We start from the raw sequence: 21,221 nt of genomic DNA on the forward strand, positions 1-21,221 counted from the left end.
AGAACATGGTGTGGGAAAATGTTTTCTAATGGCAGCATTTTCTCACTGAGGACACTTATTTTGTATTATGTTAATTATAACTGTAAAAATTGTGTCTCATGAACATATTCATTTCAAGTTCAGGATCATACTTCTTTGTATTTTTGGCACAATTTCATTTAAAAAAAATTCTATTCAGTCAGGTGCAGTGGTAGATGCCTATAATCCCAGCAACTTGGGAGGCTGAGGCAGGAGGATCACAAGTTCAAAGCCAGCCTCAGCAAAAGTGAGGCACTGAGCAACTCAGGGAGACTGTCTCTAAAATAAAATCAAAATAAGGCTGGGGATGTGGCTCAGTGGTTGAGTGCCACAGTACCTCCCACCCCCTGCACCAAGAAAAAAAATTCTGTTCAGACTCTTGATGCCCTTGATTTGGTATGTAGTCATTTCTTGATTCTGAAGTTACCTAAGAATTTCCTCCTGATTTTTACTATAATTTATCATTTTTTTCTCTATTTTACTGTATGTCTTCTTTAAGGTACTTCCTATATTTTTAAGGGTTTTAATAGTGTGTGTTTGTAAACTGCTGTCATAGGAAATATATGAAATTGTTTTATGTTTGCTAAATGTTTCTTTTTTTTTTTTTTAGGGTGATTTTGGATCTTATTCGCAAAGTTCTAGAAAGGTAATGAAAATTAACACTAAGTTCAGCAAAAACTTTTTTTTCTTTATATAAGTTTCCTTTCTTTGTTATGATTGTAAGCATGGACTTGAATTATTTATGTAACATGATACTTTTTAATCATTTTATTGTTATTAGTTAATTCAAGAGCCATAAGTCTCTTAGAGTTTTGCCTAGTGGGGCAATCTGATCAATTGGACCCATGCTCATGATACACTGGTTCCTTGTCAGTTCTGCATTTAAAAAAATATTTTTAGTTGTAGATGGATATAATAACTTTATTTTATTTATATATTTATGTGACTGAGGATCAAATCCAGTGCCTCACACGTGCTAGGCATGTGCTCCATCACTGAGCCACAACAGCAGCCTGTCAGTTGTGCATTTTGAGTCTTGATTTCATGGCATGTAGAGTAACCTTGTCCTCTAAAGATAGACGCAACATTTCCCCACTGATAATACCATGAGAATGAAATGTTTGGTTTAGCTCATTAGTGCAGTCTCTCCTGCTTGAAAAGTTTACATGGGAGCCCATTTATGATCAGATGTTTGCTTTTAGATCTGGCTCTAGAAAAAGGAGAGCCAGTTTGATGACTTCAGTGTTGGAACACCTTTAGCTGTGATACCCTGACATGCTGCCTCACTGAGGGCTGTGCTACTCAGTGGGTGTTGCAGGCTGCATTCCCCCCAGGATGATGGGTAAAGGGTGCAGCTCTCCGACACTCCATGCCATCTTCCTGGAGTCCTCAGAATTCCTCTTTCCATGTGCTTGTGCCATCCGTGGCCTTTCTGTTTTTATTGTGGGAGGTCTTTCTTCTTTTCAACTGGCAGGATGAGGTTGGGGTGTGGCAGAGTGCATTGGAATGTCAGCTCTGCTTGCTTCATTTTCCTCATAGGAAAATAGATTAATAACAGTACCTACCTCAAAGTTTGTTGAGGGAATTTAATTAATTTTGTGCCATAACAGTAGCTCAATAAATCTAAAAATATAATTCAGATTATTTTGGTAGGTATTGTTTTCTAAGATAATTTCTGCTTTCATATGTATATATTTTAGTAGATTAAAGTATATGAATTGCATTTTGGTAGTTCACAAATAGTACAACACTAGTTATATCATGTGGTCAAGTCTGATGTTAATTAATTTATAATTCTGTTTCATCTCCATGGACCTTTAGGTATGTTCCTGTTACATGTTCACTACCAATCCTTTGAACTATAGGTACATTTGACTGATATTCCTGAAATGATGTGTTCTTTTTTTGTTGTTGTTCAGTGAAATGGCAGAACAATTATTTTTCATGAATGTCTCCTAAGAATGATAATATAAACTGTTAAAATTTCCATATTGGTTTAGTTGGCTAATCTTGTCACCATCAGGGTGGCGATATTGCTGGTCAGTATTATTTGTGTGTAGTGATAAGCTAAGTCAGATTAATCTGAATCATACAAGTAATTTTATTTTCTCAATATGTTTCTTCTACCTTTTAAAACATTTTTTTCACTTTTAAGTATGTTTTATTTCTCAGTAGTTTTAAGAGGCAAAAAGTAAACTACCTTTATCTTTTAAAGATACAAGTTGAATCATACATTAAATACAGGTATTGCACTGAGGGTTGAGGTCTAATCAGTGGCTATCCAGAGAATTGAACAAAGATCTTCATAATTTCCAAGCTAAAGTAAGCTTTTATAGGTTTCATCCTAAATGCTCATTTTTAATAATTGAATAAATTAGAATCTTCAGAATTATTTGAAATAACAGTGGCAAAATCAAAGCAGAAATAAACGTCTTATAGCTTCTCCCATTCCTACTTGATTTCTAGGACTCTGTAGTTGCTGAAAAGCATTATTTGTGTTTTAGAATTTTAGATCTAGTATTATTAATAATTGATACAATTTTTAGAAGGAATGCAACATGAATTTCACCAACACTCTGGGAAAGAACAAAAACATCTCCTATCTCAGGATTGTAATATTTTAGTTTATCTTAAACCTCTTTGAGAATGAAACAACTACTGGTGTATGAATTTAGGACTTCCTCATTCTGGTCTACTTGAGTCTTTGTTCACCCTTATGTACCTAGCCCTTAGTCAGTCCCAGAGTCTGGAATGAGTGTCTATTTTTGCTGCCTTCCATAGCAATCTTTTATATGTGGTTTAAATGCTGTCTGTACTGAACGTACTGATTTTTGTATCCATGATGTCAGAAGATAGGAAACAACTATGGGACTGCCAGGCTGAGATGATTTCATTCTTTTTCCTTTAAATGTATTTTATATTTAACTGAACACATAGCAGTTGTTCATATTTATGGTGTATGATGAAACATTTTAATACATGTATATAGTTTGTGCTGATCAGATCAGGGTAATTGGTTTATCTGTCACCTCAGACATCTATCATCTTTGTGTTGGGGTTGTTGAAAATCCTTTCTACTAGCTATTTTGAAATATTCAATGAATTGTTGTAAACCTCAGTTGCCCTGCTGTGGTGCAGAACATTAGACATTATTCCTTCTATCCAAGTGCCCCTTGCCTGTTAACATTCCCCAGATGATTTCTATAGAGACGCTGATGCCAGTAGGATTTCAGTTAGGTGAATGATTAAAATTCTGGGGAAGAAAGCGGCTGGGAGTTGTAACATTTTACCCTGAAGTAACAGAATCCTTTCTACTTTACATTTTGGTATCTTGTGAGCATCACTTCTGGCCTCTAACTGGTCTGGGTATAATTCAACTGCTTCATTGCTTTGGAACACTGTCTGGTCTGTCAGCTCAGATGACCTTCCCTCTTCCTTGTTGAAGTTTCATAGAACATACACAAAGCAAGGAGAGCATGGAACTCCAAAGAAGTAACCCCACTGTCCCAGCTGTTTAATGGTCCAACTCCCTTTGCCAGCAGAATGATGTTGGGGCCCTGGGAGGTCACACAAAATCCTTTCCCTGTGTGTGTGTTACTGAATCTTTTTAACCAGCTAAAATAGTCAAGTCCTCCTGGGATTGGAGAATGAGGAGGTAGCAGTTCATAGTGTACAAACTGAAGGATAGCTTGGATGAATTCTGAGTTAAATGAAGTAAGAAGAGTATGAATAAAAATTAAAGGAAAACCATCTATTATGTGTGGCATCTAATTCTTTCCTCATTTCCCCCCGCTGCTTTGATTATGTGTTTCTGTCGAATGTGAATCCCACAGCAACGTTTAAGAAATTGGGGTCACTTTTCAAATCTTATGCACCAAAGGCTTGCCTAGGCAGGCCTGTGATTTAGATGTCTGTAAGTGTGAGTTGACATCTGCAGATAGGTGTGCTGTCAGAGCCTGTTCCATCTTCTTAATACAAAAGATGAAGGAAAGCAGGAGCCTCTCCAGTAGAATTCTTTTGTCTTTGAACTGAGGGATATGAGTAATCGGGAACAATGCTGCTTCGTGTCAGGCAGAGTCTGCATCCCGATGACACAGTTCTTAGAACTGTCAGAATTAACTTACGCCCAGCTTAAGGGTGTGGGTTACAATGAGGTTGACGAAAAACGTGTGGGTTTTTTTGGTTTCTTGCAAAAGTTTGTATTCATTCTATACATGACACAAATCAGAGCTACCACAGCACTGGCACAAGGGCACCCCGAAGGTCTTTTTGAGAAGACACTGACATATTTGGTTCCAAAGTGAGAGTGCTCTGGCTGCATCTTCTGTCATTTTGCTTATCCTCAGGACTGATCCCACAGCTCAGGCAGGTCTTTACTCTGCTGATTCCAGTGAATCCTTCCTAAAGGCGTGTGGTCAGAGAGAGGAAAAGCCTCCCATTTTCCTTTAGGAATAGCCATCCTTAATCACCTTTATGTGACATTCAAAGAAGACATATTTGCATTGATTTCTATTCTAAAGAGAAAAATGTTATTATAGGTCCCTTAACAAATGTGGCGGGAATGCATATATGTGTGTGCACAACACAGAACCATTAGTGCCTCTTAATCAGAGCAACTTTAAAACTGCACAATTTAGTCATATAGAAATCATCTTATAAATGACAACTCTTTAGTTTATACCTAGTTATCACAGGCAAGTAACTCACACCAGCTTAGTACCTACCAGCTTACAGTTAAAGTTCAGCAGACCCAAAGAGCCACAGGCCAAAACTGTCACCCTCATTCTCACAGGATGATGGTGTCTAGAATCCTTCTGCCCCTGAGAAAATCTAATTTTTCAATTGCCCTTCTGTTTTCCTGAACCACTTCAAAGTTGTTAAAGATTTCAAAAATGAAGTCTGACATCATAGTATTTTCTCCCAGACGTCTGGTTCTGTCTGTTTTCTGTTCCCTCAAGGTGGAGGGATAATCAGTTTTTTCTCTCTGCAGATTTATTATGTGGAGAGGATATTATATTTGCCCTGGAAAATGACTTTAAAATGTGATGGTGACACTCTGTTGCTTTGGGTTGGTTATTAGAGTCAAGATTTTGACAGTTGGTAAAGTTTCATTTCTAAAAATACAATATTTAGAGATCAAACGTTGTACTCAGTAAAAGAATCTTTCTCTGAAAGGGCCATATCCTTGTTTTTACTTGATCATTAATGGATAGAACATATTTTATGTTTAATAAATGTTTAACTTAAAATTTTTTAATTTCCATGTGTTAATTGTACATATTAATGGAGTTCAGTTTGATATTTCCATACATGCATACAGCATGCACTAATCAAATTCACCCTCCCTTTTTCTACCCCCACCCCACAACCCCAACACTCTTTCCAATCTCTGGTTACAACTATTTTACTTTCAGGACAACCTATTTTTAGCCTCTACAGATTAAAGAGAACATGTGGTTCTTGTCTTTCCGTATCTGGCTTATTTCACTTAACATGATATTCTCCAGTTCCATTCAGTTTACTGTGTCAGGATTTCATCTTCTTCATGGATAAAAATTCTCTATTATGTATATATACCACATTTTACTTGTCCATTCATCTGTTGGGCCTCCATGCTGATTCCATATCTTACTTAGCCTTTGTGAATAGTGCTGCAGTAAACATGGGTGGGCAGGTGTCTCTTTGGTGTGCTAATTTCATTTCCTTTGAATATAAACCCAGAAGTGGGACAGTTGGATCATATGGTAGATCTATTTTTAGTTTTTTTTTTTTTTTTTTTTTTTGAGGAAACTCCATACGGTTCTCCAAAATGGCTGTACTAATTTTCATTCTCACCTCACCAACATTTGTTATTTATTTATTTATTTTTGAAAATAGACATTCTAACAGTGATATCTCACTGTCATTTTGATTAAGGTATTTCTGTGATGGCTAATGCTACTGAGCATATTTTCATATTTTTGTTGGCCATTTGTATTTCTTCTTTTGAGAAATATATATTTGATCATTTACTCATTTTTAACTTGTAGTACCTGTTTTGTTTTTAAGTTTTTGAGTTCTAAATAAATTATGGATATTAACCCTTCATCAGACAAATCATTGGCAAATATATTCTCCCATTTGAAAGGGTCATTAGCTTCTTTTGCAAATTGCCTATACATGTCTATAGGTATTATTTTATTGGAGAGTATTTTTCTTCTCAATTTGTATGATATTTTTATGTTAATGTTATAATCTTTCAGCTCTCATTTTGTCTGGTAGTTTCCTATGCTGCCTTTGTCTTTTAATTTTTTTTACAATATGATTAACCCTCCTAGTTGAACTAAAAAATTATGCAAACAAGCAATTTTTTTTTCAGTTGCAGTAGAACTGTTAACTGTAGAATTGTTTTCAAATATGTAAATTTTTAGAAAATATGTTTGGGCATAATTTAGGATCATATTTTTGGGAAATATGGCTGAAAAGTTGGGCTGAAATTATGTTGGGGGCTTTGAATTCTAAGGTAAGGGATCTGTCTAGTATAGATGTGTTTCATATTATACTGGATCTAATATTGTAAGGTATCTATGAACGTTAATCTCTTTGAAGCAGTGCAATAGATTCCAAGCCACCTGCATTGTCTCATATTATCTCAATGTTTTTCTTAACTCTCATAGGAGTCCCCCCTTTTTTGCCAGTTCTTTTAATGAATTTATTCATGTCACATCTAAGCTCATGATCTCATCCAGAAGACAATGTGAGAACACTTCATGAGGCCCAAAACTCAAGGTAATATCTTGGAATTCAAAGGTAAATTATTTCTTGACCATCTTCATCTTTGTGATAAAAAGTATAGTCCTGTCTGGAGTGAAGTACTGCTTTCTGATCACACACTGCCTCCTCGTACAGGGCCACATACTCTAGTGGTTCAGAGTGAGGAATGCTATGAGTCCCCTGCTTAGAGTTTGACTGACTAATTTCTGATTAGGCATAGTAAGCAAATTGCTTGAGCATCTTGTCCCCCAATTTTCTCATTCTAAAGGGGAATAGGTAACTATCTCATAGAGCTGTTTTTAAGAATTAAGTGAGAGCCAAGCATGGTGGCACACACCTGTAATCCCAGCAGCTCAGGAGACTGAGGTAAGAGGATTGTGAGTTCAAAGCCAGCCTCAGCAACTAAGTGAAGACCTAAGCAACTCAGCAAGATCCTGTCTCTAAATCAAATACGAAAAAGGACTGGGGATGTGGCTCAGTGGTTAAGTGCCCTTGGGTTCAATTCCTGGTCCAAAGGAAAAAAAAAAAAAACTAAGTAAGAATGCACAATTCTCCACATAAATGTGTTTGAAAATACCTTCAAAATTACCCTACAGACTCCCCTTGTGCTTTCCCTTTCCTCAACTGATGGTGTTCTAAGCCCATTTTCATGTGGTAGGTTTTAAGAAGTTGGAATCAAATTTCAGAAAATTATGAGGACTTAAACATTTTAATAGTAGAGTAATGAAGCAGAAGGCAAAAACTTGATGATGGATTCAAGGAAAGGGACTTTAAAATTCACTTTCAAAATGGTCATTTTCTTCCTATGCATTCCTCCCTGGTTTACATGTCACGCATATCCCATATCTATTTGTGATAATCTAAAAGTTGGATCAAAAATAGTTGAGCAGCATTTGAGAATGTTAATCTTATTTTTGTCTTTAATGATACATGTCTGCCTGTAACTGTGTAATGTATATGTTATCATATATCATTAGCTACTTTATGTACATTGACTTTACTGTATGTACAAGTATGTATGGGTACATATTATATGTGTATAAAATATATAATGGTGTAAATTAGAGATCTAGAAAATGTATAGGGTTCTAGCTACCTACTGGGCCTTTGGTAGAAGTTACTCTGCTAGTCCATGGAGTGTCTGTGTAATTAATACTGTTTATGCAACAGTGATGCATTCCTTTCTTCATGATAGAGTATACTTGCAGGTCACCCACTGTTGAGTCTATAACTCCCAACTCAAGGTTATTGGAATAAAAAAAATGATTTTGTCTCAGGCCATAAAGAAAATAGGACATATGTATTATTTTTTAGGTTCATGAAAGAGAAAAAAACTTCCTGATGTAGCTGACTGTGGTTTGCCTTTTGAGTCTATGACAGTCTGCCTATACGTAATAACTCCAAATGGTGCAGTAAGAGGAAAGGAACTAGCATTTATTGAGTGACCATTATGTACTGCAGAGATTTGATTCTCTATGAAACTGGATCGATTACCCCCAATTTATGGGTGGGAATGTAGGTTCAAGAAACTGCTCCAAATAGAGCTTTGATTTGAATCCAGACCCACCAGTTCCCCACTGCATGTTCTTTCCAGGGCCATGCTGCCTGCCGATGCATTTGGGTAAGGGAGAGCTGGAAAACTGTTCAAGGTTTTCCATTTGTGACATTTAAAGCACTGGTCCTGACTAGCCACTCCCAGGGGAGTCAGCTGGTGGCTACTGCAGACAATTATGTGAGGCAGGTCTACCTTTGGCCATAAGTTTCTCCTCTTGGTACTATTCTCTCATTTCAGGGTACAGCCTCACTCTTTGCTACTCACATTGGCTCTCTGACTTCTCCCCTGCCTTCCAACAGAGTTTTATATTTGCTAGATTTGCATTGAAACTCATAAGGCCATATTGGTGGCAGTTATTTATCTCACTTATTTATTTCAACTTTGATCTAGTGTTTTGAATATCCAGCATTAATCTGAGGCAACTACAACTTCCTGAGAAAAGCATTGGCAATTAAGATGTCAGCCTTGTCGGGATTCCTGAGCACTCTGCTGATAGGTACTTGGAAATGATATAGATAGAACATATGCTAAACCCTTCTGGCATGTAAATATGTTGCTCTTTAACAGAAAGTTTCCGGGATTCAATAGGCAGCCTTTTGTAATGATTTAGATATTCTGGACTGGATTCAGCCTCTCTTTTTAAGATGGTATATACACCAGAAAGGGAGGAAAGGAAAAATGGATGAGCTTGAGAGTCAGACTTAAGCAGACTCAAATTTCAGTCCTATCCCTCATTTGCATCCCCTGGCAATCACATTATGTTTGAGCTCTGGTTATTCATTTTAGAATAGATGTGATAACTACCTCATGGGATTGTTTGTAACAACCAGTACAGTACAAAGCACAGAGCACCACTAAGTGTTGGTTCTCTGCACTTGGACCTGGAAGATGGTGCGTTTTTAAGTTCTTGTCTTAAATGAAGGCATGTAAATTGGAGACAGATTTGATAAGCCTTTTCTCACATAAAATCTGGATTTTCCTTTACAATGCTAAGTCTGTACTAATTCAGAGGAAGGGTTAAGCCCCCTCATTTCCTTGCTACCTCTGCATGAGATAGACTTAAGCTCAATAGTCAACAGCTTGTTGGGTGTATTCCATACATCTGTTATCTGCAAGTGTTCTTCCTGCCGGATCTGGGGTGCAGTAAGAGTCACATTTTGCCAGGAGACTTAGCTATTGATGATTCCAGCACGACATTTATCATGACGGAGGGGATGCTTTGGAAATTGCAGAAGCGGCGGTGACTGATGTGGCAGGTCAAGGCTGACAGCCATAGGAGAGAACACTACTTGGCTGGGTACAGACTGTGTTTCATCTTCCATTTCTCTCCTCTCTTCTGTGAATTCTGTGCTCGCTGACACTGACCTTTCTCACCTGCCTGCCTTAGGAATTAAACGCAGCAGTTTCTGCAATGATGTTAAATGTGCCCACACAAAGGCTAACAGTTCATGAGTACATGTGTGTAGCAAGGTTTTACCTCAATCAGTATATTAGTCAATTTTTTGTTGTTGTGACCAGAATACCTGACAAGAACAACTTAGAGGAGGAAAAGTTTATTTTGGGTTCATGGATTCAGAGGTCTCAAGTCCATGGTCAGCTGTCTCTAGTGCTCTGGGCCTAATCTGAGGCAGAAAATCATGGTGGAAGAAAGCTTCTCAGCTCGTGGCAGCCCGGAAGAGGGGTGGGGACAGAGAAAGAGAGAAGAGAAAGAAGAAGAAGAAGAAGGAGGAGGAGGAGGAGGAGGAAAGGCGGAGGAGGAGGAAAGGTGAAGGAGGAGGAAGGAAGGGTCCGTGACCATGCCCCATGGTGACCTACTTTCTTTAGTCACCAACCGCCCTCTGCCACCTCTGGTCTAGAGTTACCATCCAGAAGTCTCTTCAGCCCTAATCATTGCCTGAAACCTCTACTTCTGGACCTGGCTGCTTTGGGGAGCATGCTTTCAACACATGAGCTGTTAGGGGTGCATTCCAGATCCAAACTGTAACAATCAACTGTTGGACAGATTGGCCAGTGTCAAATGATTAACTGTTCTTTTACTTTTAGTTCATCAGATATGTAACTGCCTTTTATCTACAAAGCACACTTTTTTAAATGGAAAAGTAAATATTTTAATGACCCAATGAGGGAAGACTTTGCTCTCTACAGAAATGTATGTTTTAGAACGGATTCTGTGTGCTTTTTCTAAATCATCTCATGACACCAATTAATTTGATTAATGAAAAGTCTTTAAATTATTTTTAGTGTTGTATTGTTATCAGTGTTCCAAAAGAAAATGTTTCCCAGCCCAATTTTTATTGTGTTTGTTTTTGTTTAGATCCAAAATTTAAAAATGCATCATTTTTTAATAATCAGGAAATACTGAGAACTGAAGAATGACTACCTTTAATTTTCACATTTATTTTCCTAATTATCTATATTGCTGCCCATCAATCACTACCACTCCATTTTCTGCTGTTTTGGAGTCCAATGCTAAGCCTACATTTTTATTTTCTCAAGTACTTCTTTATAGATAAAATAATCTGATATTTGTCACTTTCAACTAATAATTTGAAGCCCCAGATATAGTCAGTACACAGGAGTGTCATGACTTTTGGGAGCAGGAAGCATTCTGTAGTCAGAAAGAATATTTAGAAATTTATATAAGATTTCTGTTATTTGACATTTGATTTTTTTAGACCATCTTTGTGAAATGGGAAGAGAAGCTCTTATTAATGAAACTGAAGAAAATGAAGCTCAGTTTACATGACGTGCAGAAGAGCACATCATTGGTCTCTCTGTGAATAGAGACCAGGCCTTAATCCAGGGCTTTCTCCACTATCTCATTAATTGACTTGTTATTTAAGAGACCATGTGCTCCATGACATGGTTTCCTTGGGAGAAACAGACAAGCTCTTTTCTTTGGTGGCCTGCACTTTGAACAGTAATGGATAGAATCAATAATTATGGGTAGAGAAATGAACACCAGTCTGGGCATGTGTATGGGACCTCTTCCCTGTGTCTTTGCTTTTCCTTTCTCTAAAGGCAATTGAGTCTGTAGCCTCATCATACCTGGTCTTATGTCTGGTTATGTGTCTTGTGTGAAACCAAGATGAAGACAGACTGAAAGCTGGTCTCTGACTCCAAGTTCTGCTGATGCCAGTTATGTTACTGATCATGTTTATCAGATTCACTCTTTTAAGATAAGTTTCAACAGAAGTGCATTGCTCATTTTAGACACTTGTTCAGTGCTATGGTCTGCTGTATACAAGGAAAGATACTAAAAGGTGAAGTTATAATATGTTGACTATAAAATTAAGAGAGCAAAACTTAAAATAATCTTGGGGACAGCATAGAATACACAGTGAATGCTGGTGCTTATGGAATGATTGTCTTCTTTCTACCTTCTAAGTCTCAAACTTAGTGATTTAGCTTCATGGATCTCAGTTATTTGGTTTTAATGGTACGGATATATTCTATGGATATGGAAACCTGTCTTTCCCAATTGGGACTTATCAGCTTAGAGCAGAGGTGATGGCTACTTATTGGAAATGTTATAGAGGGGCTCAGAGTATTAAGGAATTCTCTTTCAGATCTTCAGTTCTAGAAATCTCTAGGGCCTTATTCTGTCCTCCTTTTTTCCTTCTACAAATTTAGGTAACCTTGAAAAATATACTGAGTAGTTAGCTTCTATTTCCACAGCTCTGGCATGGAAATTTCTTACAGGCTAGAACTGCTGCTTAGATTGGTTGCTATGCAACCAGGAGTTCAGTTCACAAGCTTTGTCACAGCCAGCAATCAAAAGAGAGGCAATATTTTCTTTTGATTATGTGGTTTTTGTTGTTGTTGTTTATTTGTTTTTGGTCAGTTCTTGTTTTTAGTGTTGTGTTTTTATAGCCTTTGGGAAGTTTTTTTTTTATATATATATAGAAATGCCTTTTCTAGAGAACTTTATTTGTTGAAGGCATTTTGGTTTGATCTTGCTACATAAAAAGGTGAGCTTTACTTCAAAAGTCGTAGGTGTTGAAATTAGTTCTTGAAGCAGATAAAATAGTTCTTACAAGAACATATTGAAGTCAGATACTGCTTTAGCTATTCTTCTGGTAAGAAAATGTACATGTAGCTTTGCTTTCTTTCTATTACTCCTTTTAATTTATTGTGTACTCTCTGACATAAATCAGTGACTCTGAACCTGCAGACCCCCTTTCCTGTTGTTGAACATCATCTCTAAATGGAAGATCATGGAAAGCTTTGCAGTCAGGATTTGTTCCAAATTCTTTGGAGCAATCTTTTTTCTAAATTCACATTGACCTTTATACATTTTTATCATTCAACTATGAACAAACCAGCTTTTAAATGAATGCTTGAATAAGTTCTTGTAATCAGTGTTTATATTTCAATTAGCGGTTTTCAGTTTTATCTTGGTGCTTATTGAGTGAGGCTCAGGAAGTGCCTTGGGACTGTTCATAGTATTTGTGCAGATGAAGAGGAGGTGGGAACACAAAAATGACAGGTTTTGTCCCACTGTCCCAGAGGAGGAAAAGAGGGATTGTAGAAACTGTTTATCAATGAGCTTGATAGCAATCCCCGGCAAAATTGTTATTAGTTCTTAGACTAATAACTCATGATGACTGAGAAGTGGTGATAATTAGGAGATGATAGGATTTCACTAGGAAAAAACTGTGAAACTAAACCTGGTTTCTTTCTGATGATTTCACTATGCTTGTGGTTCTTGTAAGGCTATAACTATTGGATGTGGATTTCAGTAACACATTTGATAAAATCTCTCAGCGTAGTCAATCTTTTATTATTGCAATCTCGAACTTTACAGCTTTAGAAATAGCACTTAGCATTATTTTTTTCTGCAAATGGCTATGTAAATTATTTAAGGAAATGCAACAGAATGTTAAAACAAATATAAATGTTTTTGGAATTCAGGGATATAATATTTGTATATAAACTTTGAAATTTGCATTTCCCCTCCTAATTTGGCCTGTGATAGAGAAAATATTTTTGTCTATTTACCTTTTAAAGTCAATATTTAGCATATTGTGTTAGACCGCACTCACGTTTTAGGAAAGAGTGACTCAAAGCATTCAGGATGAGCTATCTTTATCATTTGTGTGCTACTGAGCAAGTGGGGTTCCAGTCGGGGCTGCAGTCACTGGCAGGGGTCAGCGTATGATGTGTCGATGCGCCAGTGACTCTTGGAAAAAGGCTTGTACCTCCTTTTAGTTTTCACACTCCCCTTGAGTTCTTTGTGAAAGAGCAGAAAGTGAACTATTTTAAATCAAACCATAAAACAGTGGTTGGGAGATTTGATTTCTTTCGTTTCTTCAATCCACAAATGTGCTGAGTTGGGCCCCAAAACTGGTTTGAAGACAAGTGGAGTAGATATATTCTACATCACATGTGAAACTCTCATACTGACCCGTTTTTAGACCCCTTTGGCAGATGGATGAAGCCTATGAACCTCTTCTCAGAAGAAAAAAATTTAAATGTCAAATGAAGCATAAGAAAAGTTAACTACATTGAAATAATTACAAACAATTTAATTTTGATACAGCAATAGATAATAATGCAATAGATAATAAGTAATCAGGTCAAGCAGGGGGTCTAATATAGGCCATATTTTAAATTCATGATAAATGTCATGAGATATTCACCTAAATGTAATGGGCTAAGAAAGTAACTATTACTAGTAGTGGTAACAACATCAAAGGTTCTGTTTATGCTGCTGTAGTTTATATCACATAATGGGAGGAATGCTAAATTTCAGTGAGATGCTTATGAAAGTAAATATGTGCTTCTCCCCATCCAAGTCCTATCCATGCAGAATATCTGTACATCCCACTTAAAAAAAACCCTGTTTCCATATTCTCCATTTACAAAAAAACATAACAAAAGATAAAGTATAATGTTACTAGAAAGCCATGGTATATCATTTTCAGACACTGAGCTCTCTGGGGTTAGCATCCTTGGGGGGGTACTCAAATTGACATGTGTAGCTCAAACTATATTAAGCATGCATATTAATAGAGACAAATGAATTTAAAACATGTATATTTTCCATACAGCTTAATTATCAATAAAGTAGAATGGTAAATCTTTACAGAAGATGCCAAGTGGTTGGGCACCTTGCCAGGTTTCCATTATATTGTCAAGTGTGGCTAAGAAATGAAGCCATAGCTTAAGTGTAGAAACTTCATATAAACAGCCAAAGGTAGATGCCCAAGTTATTAATGAACCATATCAGTAAACATAAATAATAGCACTGATTTCATGGGTGTTTTTGAGTTAATACACGTATAACACTGTGAGTCTTGCCTAACACCTAGCAAGCCCTGTATTAGCGCTGTTATTATTATTATTATTATTATACTGTAAATCTATTACTACAGAGTCTTAAGAAAGTAATCTGTCTATCTCTAAAGGGAGATTTTATGCACATAGTAGTAAGTGCACAGTCTTTCTAATACAGAGATGATTGCATGCTATGTACACTGTACTTCACCTTGATGATATCAATAATCCATGCTTGAGATCATTCCATAGAGACTTGTCTTTTTTTAAGTAAAGTTTTTACTTTAGATAATTTAAGCCTTACTGAAAAGTTGCAGAAAGTATGGAATTCCATAGGCTTCTCTGTTTTCCATACTCTAAACATTTATGTTACTGTGGTACGTTTGTCAAAACTGAGGAAGCCAGGGTGGTGCATTACTAATAACTAAACTCCAAACTCTATTCAGTTTTCATTAGTTTTCCCCTAATGTCTTTGTCCTTGTTGTTGTTCCAGGATCCATATTATATTAGTTGCCATGTCTCCTATATCTCAACTCTGTGATAGTTGCTCAGATTTTCCTTGTTTTTGAGACCTACACAGTTTTGAGGAATGCTGATTAAGTGTTTTAAGGTTTGTGTTAGGGTTACCCTGGGCCAATGGATTTGGGAGCTTGACTGCCAAGGTGAGATGCCAGTCTCATTATATCATATCAAGTGTAGCTGCTATCAACGTGACTCAGGTTCCACTGAACAAAGTAGCATTTGCCAGGTTTTGCACTAGCAAATTGCTTTTTCCTTTCTTTCCCTACTCTGTTGGCAGGTCACACTAGAAGGATGAGAGGTTAAGGTTCCACTTCTTTGAGTGTGGGGATGTTGTGTGTATTTACATGTGTGCATAATACTTTGTAAGAGTCCATTGAACTCTACATGACATATGAAAGTCTCTTGATTTCTGTTCTTACTGGGATAAAAATTAGTATCAAGTTCTAAAACATGCCTCCCCAAATCTAACTTCTCTCGCTAAATGTATTTGAGATGCCTCTCTTTACTGTCCAGAGACCTCTATTTGTTTGCTTTTTAATAATTTCCCAGTGTTTCTTTTTGTCTTGCTTTATGAGAATAGCTGAATTTAGAACTAACCAATGTGTCACTTTGTTGGTTTTGTGAATATTCATCATGGAGGATAATTGCTAAACTACTTATGTGCAGCAAATTATTTATTCCAGGTGACCAAATAAGCACTCTTTCATAGAGTCATGTAATTGAAATTATTAATATTTAAGGATGCTGTGTTCTCTACATTTGTAACATAATGTTTCTGTATGTACTTATTTGGGGGCTCTTTATCCAATTAACATATATATATTTTTAACTTCTGCTATTTCTAGCCATGGTTTGGTGGTAGGAAGACAAATCTCTGCCTGTTTTGAAGAGGTTCATGTTCCTAGTGGGAAACAGAATAAACACATTAAAAATTAATGGGAAATATCATTAAGTGCTTTGAAGAAAATAACCAGGGTGAAGTGCTAGAGAATAATTTGCTCATGATGGTTATTTAGGGGCTGCTCTAAGTTTTGTGGCCAGGAAAGTTCTCAGGAGAAGGCAGTTGTGTTGAATCCTGAATACGCAGGATCAGGGATAAGAACTGGGAGAAGAGCACTCCAGCAATATCCAGGTTGAGAATGGGTACAGCAAGTTCCTGGAATAAAGAGTGGACTGTGAGGGTGAGGGCACAGTAGTAGAAAGCTTTGCAGAGCAGGTGGGGCTTGCTGAGTGTGCTTAGGGCTCCACAGGCAGAGTTGGATTTAATGGAAAGTATCTGGATGGCTTTATCCAGGGGAGTGTCACGATTTTGATGTATGTGTGTGTTCAAAAGAACCTTTTAGGTACTGTATGAAAAATGGATTGGACTAGGGGAAGAAGAAGCAGGAATACCAGTTGGGAGACTATTGTGAGAGACCATGTGACACACAGTGATGGCTTAGACCAGGCGAGTAAGAGTGAGATGGACAAAAGTGGTCAGGGGGTTAAAACTGTCAGAATTTATAGATGAGTTGAATTAAATTATTACAGAAGAGAAGTCAATAGGGAAAGATAAGGTGATTTGATGACATATAAACCATCTCAGATATATATCATGCTTTATGGTGATAGAAATATTTGGCATGTGAAAATTATCATCAGTATTATAGTTTCAATTAATTCTTTAAAAGAAGAGTAGTATCAGATGTTCACATTAACATACTAGCCACAAATTAGGGAGTTGTGCCTGTATAACTTCATTCACATGTCCAGTATCAGAAGAGAAATCTTGCTTACCAAGTTAATGAACTCTTAATTTTTATTGTCTAATATATGTCTGCGGAACTACCAAGAACAAAATAAACAAATTTTCTTTAGGACTTGATAACAAACTGGGGAGTTAGTAATCTCATTTACTTAATCATTAATCCTCAGGAAATTCTGATCTTAGTAACAATATTTCTGGTGTAATGGTTACTGGGGTTTACTTTTAAGTGGTAATGATTGTAGTATTCAGTGAAGCAGAACAAGTTTCAGCTTTACATTGGTGTTTAACTTTGAAATCACTGAGAAAACATTTCAGTTTTGTAACTGTTACTTTCATGCAAATGCCATTTGATAAAGGGTTTTACAAGCTTTCTTTGGAATGACTAATGAAATGCAGTCATAATTTTGATATTTTGAGTTATATCAAATATAGGCATTCATTTTATAAGGACTTAGTTTTATATGATACAATTGGATTGTTTTAAATTCTGAATGTAGTATTTTTTTTTCCTGTATGTAGAAACATTGTTAATATAACAAAGGCCTCATTTATTAGCTTAACTTATTTTTTTGAGGTAGCTACAATTTATTTTTGTATAATTAAATGAGAGTTTGCTAGAGAATTGATAAGAAGGGAAGTATTTGCCTCTTTAATATACTTCTAAGAAAGTACTACATAAATAAATGAATATCACTAAAATTAAGAATATTGCTTATTTATGGCTCTTGCCTGTTGATTAGGGCAGGTATAACTGTATTTTAGTTTGGTAGTAGAGAACTTAGTTATATGATAATATACCAGAAGTTCCTGCATCACTGACCTTTTTGTTTTTTTTTGTTTTAGAAGAATGAGATCTGTAATTTGAAGTGGGTTTTCCTATCAGAATCTAAGTTAGCTTCAAACAAAGATTTCTGCTCAAATGCAGCCTTAGGAATGTAATAATTTTTAGTATGGTCTTACTGACAGTATCAGGATTGTTTTAATAAATGAAGTCCCAAGCTCTGGAAGAAAATATACACTTTAAGATTTTTGAAAATAGCTGCCACAGTGGCATACACCTGTAATCCCAGGAATCCGGGAGGCTCAGGCAAAGGATCACAAGTTTGAGACCTGCCTCAGCAATTTAGCAAAACTCTAAGTAATTAGTGAGGCCGTGTCTCAAAATAAAAATAAAGGACTGGGGATTTGGCTCAGTGATAAAGTGACTGTGGGTTCAAGCCTCTGTACTGAAAAACAAAAAGATTTATGGAAATAAAGAAGAAATATGTAAAATTACTTCAATCCTTGTAAAGAAAGCACGTTTTGATATATTACCTTGTTATTTTCAAGAAAGTATGTAATTCCTGAAGCTCAAGGAGATTCTATTCTAAAAACCTCAATAAAGAATTAGAAAAAAAAAAAAAAAACCCAAAAGATAAACCAAAAGTGGCCCTTATGAATCATGTCAATCCTTTGATTATATTTATTTGGACAAAGAGGAAGACTCTGCAGGGGGTAGATAGATACAGAGATGACCACAATGTAATCCTTAATGGATTTAAATCTGGTTTTAGAATGGGAATCCCGCTAACTTTTTGTTTTGAACTCTTAACTGTACATGGTACAATGAGTAAATTCAAAATACAAGGAGTACATACAGCGGAAAGGACCAAGCACTACGAAGAAATTCCATGGAATTTGGCATTTGAGCTGGTTCTCCAGGGGTGTGTAGAATTTAAACAGGGTGGAAGTGACTGGAAGGGAAAGCCTGGAGGGAAGCAATGAAGGTGGGAAATGACAGCACATATTCCAGCTCTTCTGTTATGGCCAGAGAATGTGCCCGTCTCCTCCCAGTCTCTGGGAAGCTCGGAGTGCCCCAAACAGAGAGACTGCTGAATAAATACAGTCATGTGGCTGGACAACATATTTGTATGTTGACGGTATGTAGTTTACTAAAGTGTACTTGAATCAAACAAGGCAGCAACACAATCACATACACTATGTTCACGTTATGATATCTTGGCATATGTTTTATTTGCTTTACATCACATTTACATTCCTAATCTGAGTGCTACCAGTCAGAAGGGGAAAGAATATGTTTGGCAAGAGAAAGAATTCATAAGGATTTCTCTGGTTAAATGATGCTAGACATCTCTGAGATGAGTTTTTGGTTTCTAGTCTCCTGGTCTACTAAGAGTCTGTAAAAGAACAGTTGGTTTAATGTTTCTATTTTTTACACATTTGGGGGCTTTCTTTAGTGAAGGGGAATGCTAAAAATTTTAAAAGAATACATTTAAATAGTCGCATTTTTTTTAAATCAGAAATTCCATATTCAGTGTGAATCTTTTTATGTGAATATGGAGTCAGTGTTTTATGTAAATAGTCTTTTTATAATTTACTGGTTTTAAAAACGTGTTTTTTTATGTTTCTGATTTTAAGTTTTGACTTTCTAATTTGTTGGTGTACTCAGGAGTTTGAAATAGAACAATTTATTTAATATTTCTATTTTCTGGGTACTCACTTTAATGGTGAGAATCCTAATTAGAGTTTTAGTGAATACATTTAAATAGCTGCATTTTTAAAAGGTCAGAATTCTAAATTCAAACTGGTTACTTTTTTTGATACATATATTTTTTTATTTAAATAGTCTTCCTATAATTTACCAACTTCAAAATGTTGGGCTTTTATATGTTAGTTATATGTTAACTTTATATTAAGACCAGTGGAAAAATTTATATATTCTTCAAAAACCCTGGAAATACAAAAATAAATATATGAAGTATATTAAATTTAGGATATGGTAATCTCTAAATTATTTTTAGAGTTTGTGCTAATGTAGCTCACATTGTTAATGACTTTTACATGGTACAGGACTAAGTTTCCGTGTTTGATTAGTGCAAAATTTTTGACATATAAAGTATTGCTCTTATTAATCATATAATGGTGGATTATTTTGGACACATTTTAATTTCAGTGTTGGTGTTTCATTATTGTTGAGTGTTTAGCCATTTCATAGCTTGTTAAAGATCTATTTCAAGCATTTGGTTTTTATTCTGAACAATTTCCCAGTATCTAATTATTAAGAGCAAACACAATGTGTAGAACAAAATCACATGTGCAATTCTGACAATTCCAGAATGTTATATTCTGATTTGGGTAACAGTTTTATTCATGTTGGGAAAAATCCATGTATTTCTCATTTTGTCCCGAGTATCTTAGCAGGGATGCTGTATATTGATAGAGTAGGCATGCTGTTAGGAGTATTAAAAAGGTTCAAAGCCTCAAGCTGAAGAATTATGTGGAAAGAAGGGTTTCAGTGTGAACTGTCAATCTACCCTCTCTTGTCTTTTAACTTCTTTGACTTTCTTGTTGGCAGTATCTTGGGGAGTATGTGGAGCACTTTTACCTACTATTAATTTTTCATCATTTTAAAAAAACTAATCTGCTAAAGATTTAAGTTAACAGGTCCTGTGCTTAATGTCAAGGTCTGAACTTTCTTTCTTTCTCTAGAATGTTCCACACCTTCAGATATCAGAGATCTCAGTGGGTTCTTGTTTTGTTAGAAGTAGCAACAATCTAAAGATGGCTATAAGTCATGACTATTGCTAATAGTTGCCTGAAATGAGCAATTAGCAGTCCTGCAAGGTGACTATGAAGGAGCCAAACAGCATGCATTTCTTGGGTAAATCTGCAGGTTGAACCTTTGTAAGCACCAAAGACCTGTCATAGTGAGACTATTGCTATATCATTTTAGTCCAAACAAAGGAATACCTGACATAAAAATAGCCAACCTATGAATGTAAATTTTCTGCAGATCAATTACAGATTGCAAAATGTTACAAAACCCATAAAAATTCTCTAAGTTTGCATTTTACTTTTTATAGATATGTAGATCTGTATTGAAAGAGACATATCCTTATCCTTACAGATAAAATGTGAGAAGTATAACAAATAAGTTAATAACATTGTATTGCAAAATATATGCTAATGATAGATGATGTATTTCTGAAAGACTAAGAATAAAAAGTGTCAGGGACATGTTGTGATCTAGACTATTAAAAAGGAGTTCATAAAGTCTCTAACTGAAAAATGTCTTCATTTTTAAAGAAAGCACCAGAAGGACCAAGCAGCATGCATAGAATTACTGAATGCTGCCTAGCTGGGTGGGAGTGAAAGCTACAGTGTTGGGATTAACCTTAGATTCTGCAACTCTTTCCATGACTGTAGCCCCTGCTTTAGTTGCTCATTTCAGGCAACTATTAGCAATAGCAGTGACTTAGAATCATCCTTTATATTGTTGCTACTTCCAACAAAACAAGAACCCACTGAGATCTCTGGTATCTGAAGGTGTGGGGCATTCTAGAGAAA

General features: G+C 36.0%; 1 protein-coding gene across 7 annotated transcripts in view; it reads left to right on the top strand.

Moving 5' to 3' along the window:
- ANK3 (ankyrin 3) overlaps nucleotides 1-21,221 on the top strand; it is a 621,742-nt gene that overhangs the window by 100,015 nt on the left and 500,506 nt on the right. For all 7 annotated transcript variants that reach the window (XM_079136414.1, XM_079136437.1, XM_079136438.1 and 4 more), the window contains exon 2: nucleotides 629-664. In XM_079136414.1, the coding sequence (XP_078992540.1) occupies nucleotides 629-664 (36 nt within the window). The remainder of the gene's footprint in view (nucleotides 1-628; nucleotides 665-21,221) is intronic.

Source organism: Sciurus vulgaris (genome assembly GCF_902686455.1).
Source record: "Sciurus vulgaris genome assembly, chromosome: 4".
Taxonomy (NCBI): Eukaryota; Metazoa; Chordata; class Mammalia; order Rodentia; family Sciuridae; genus Sciurus; species Sciurus vulgaris.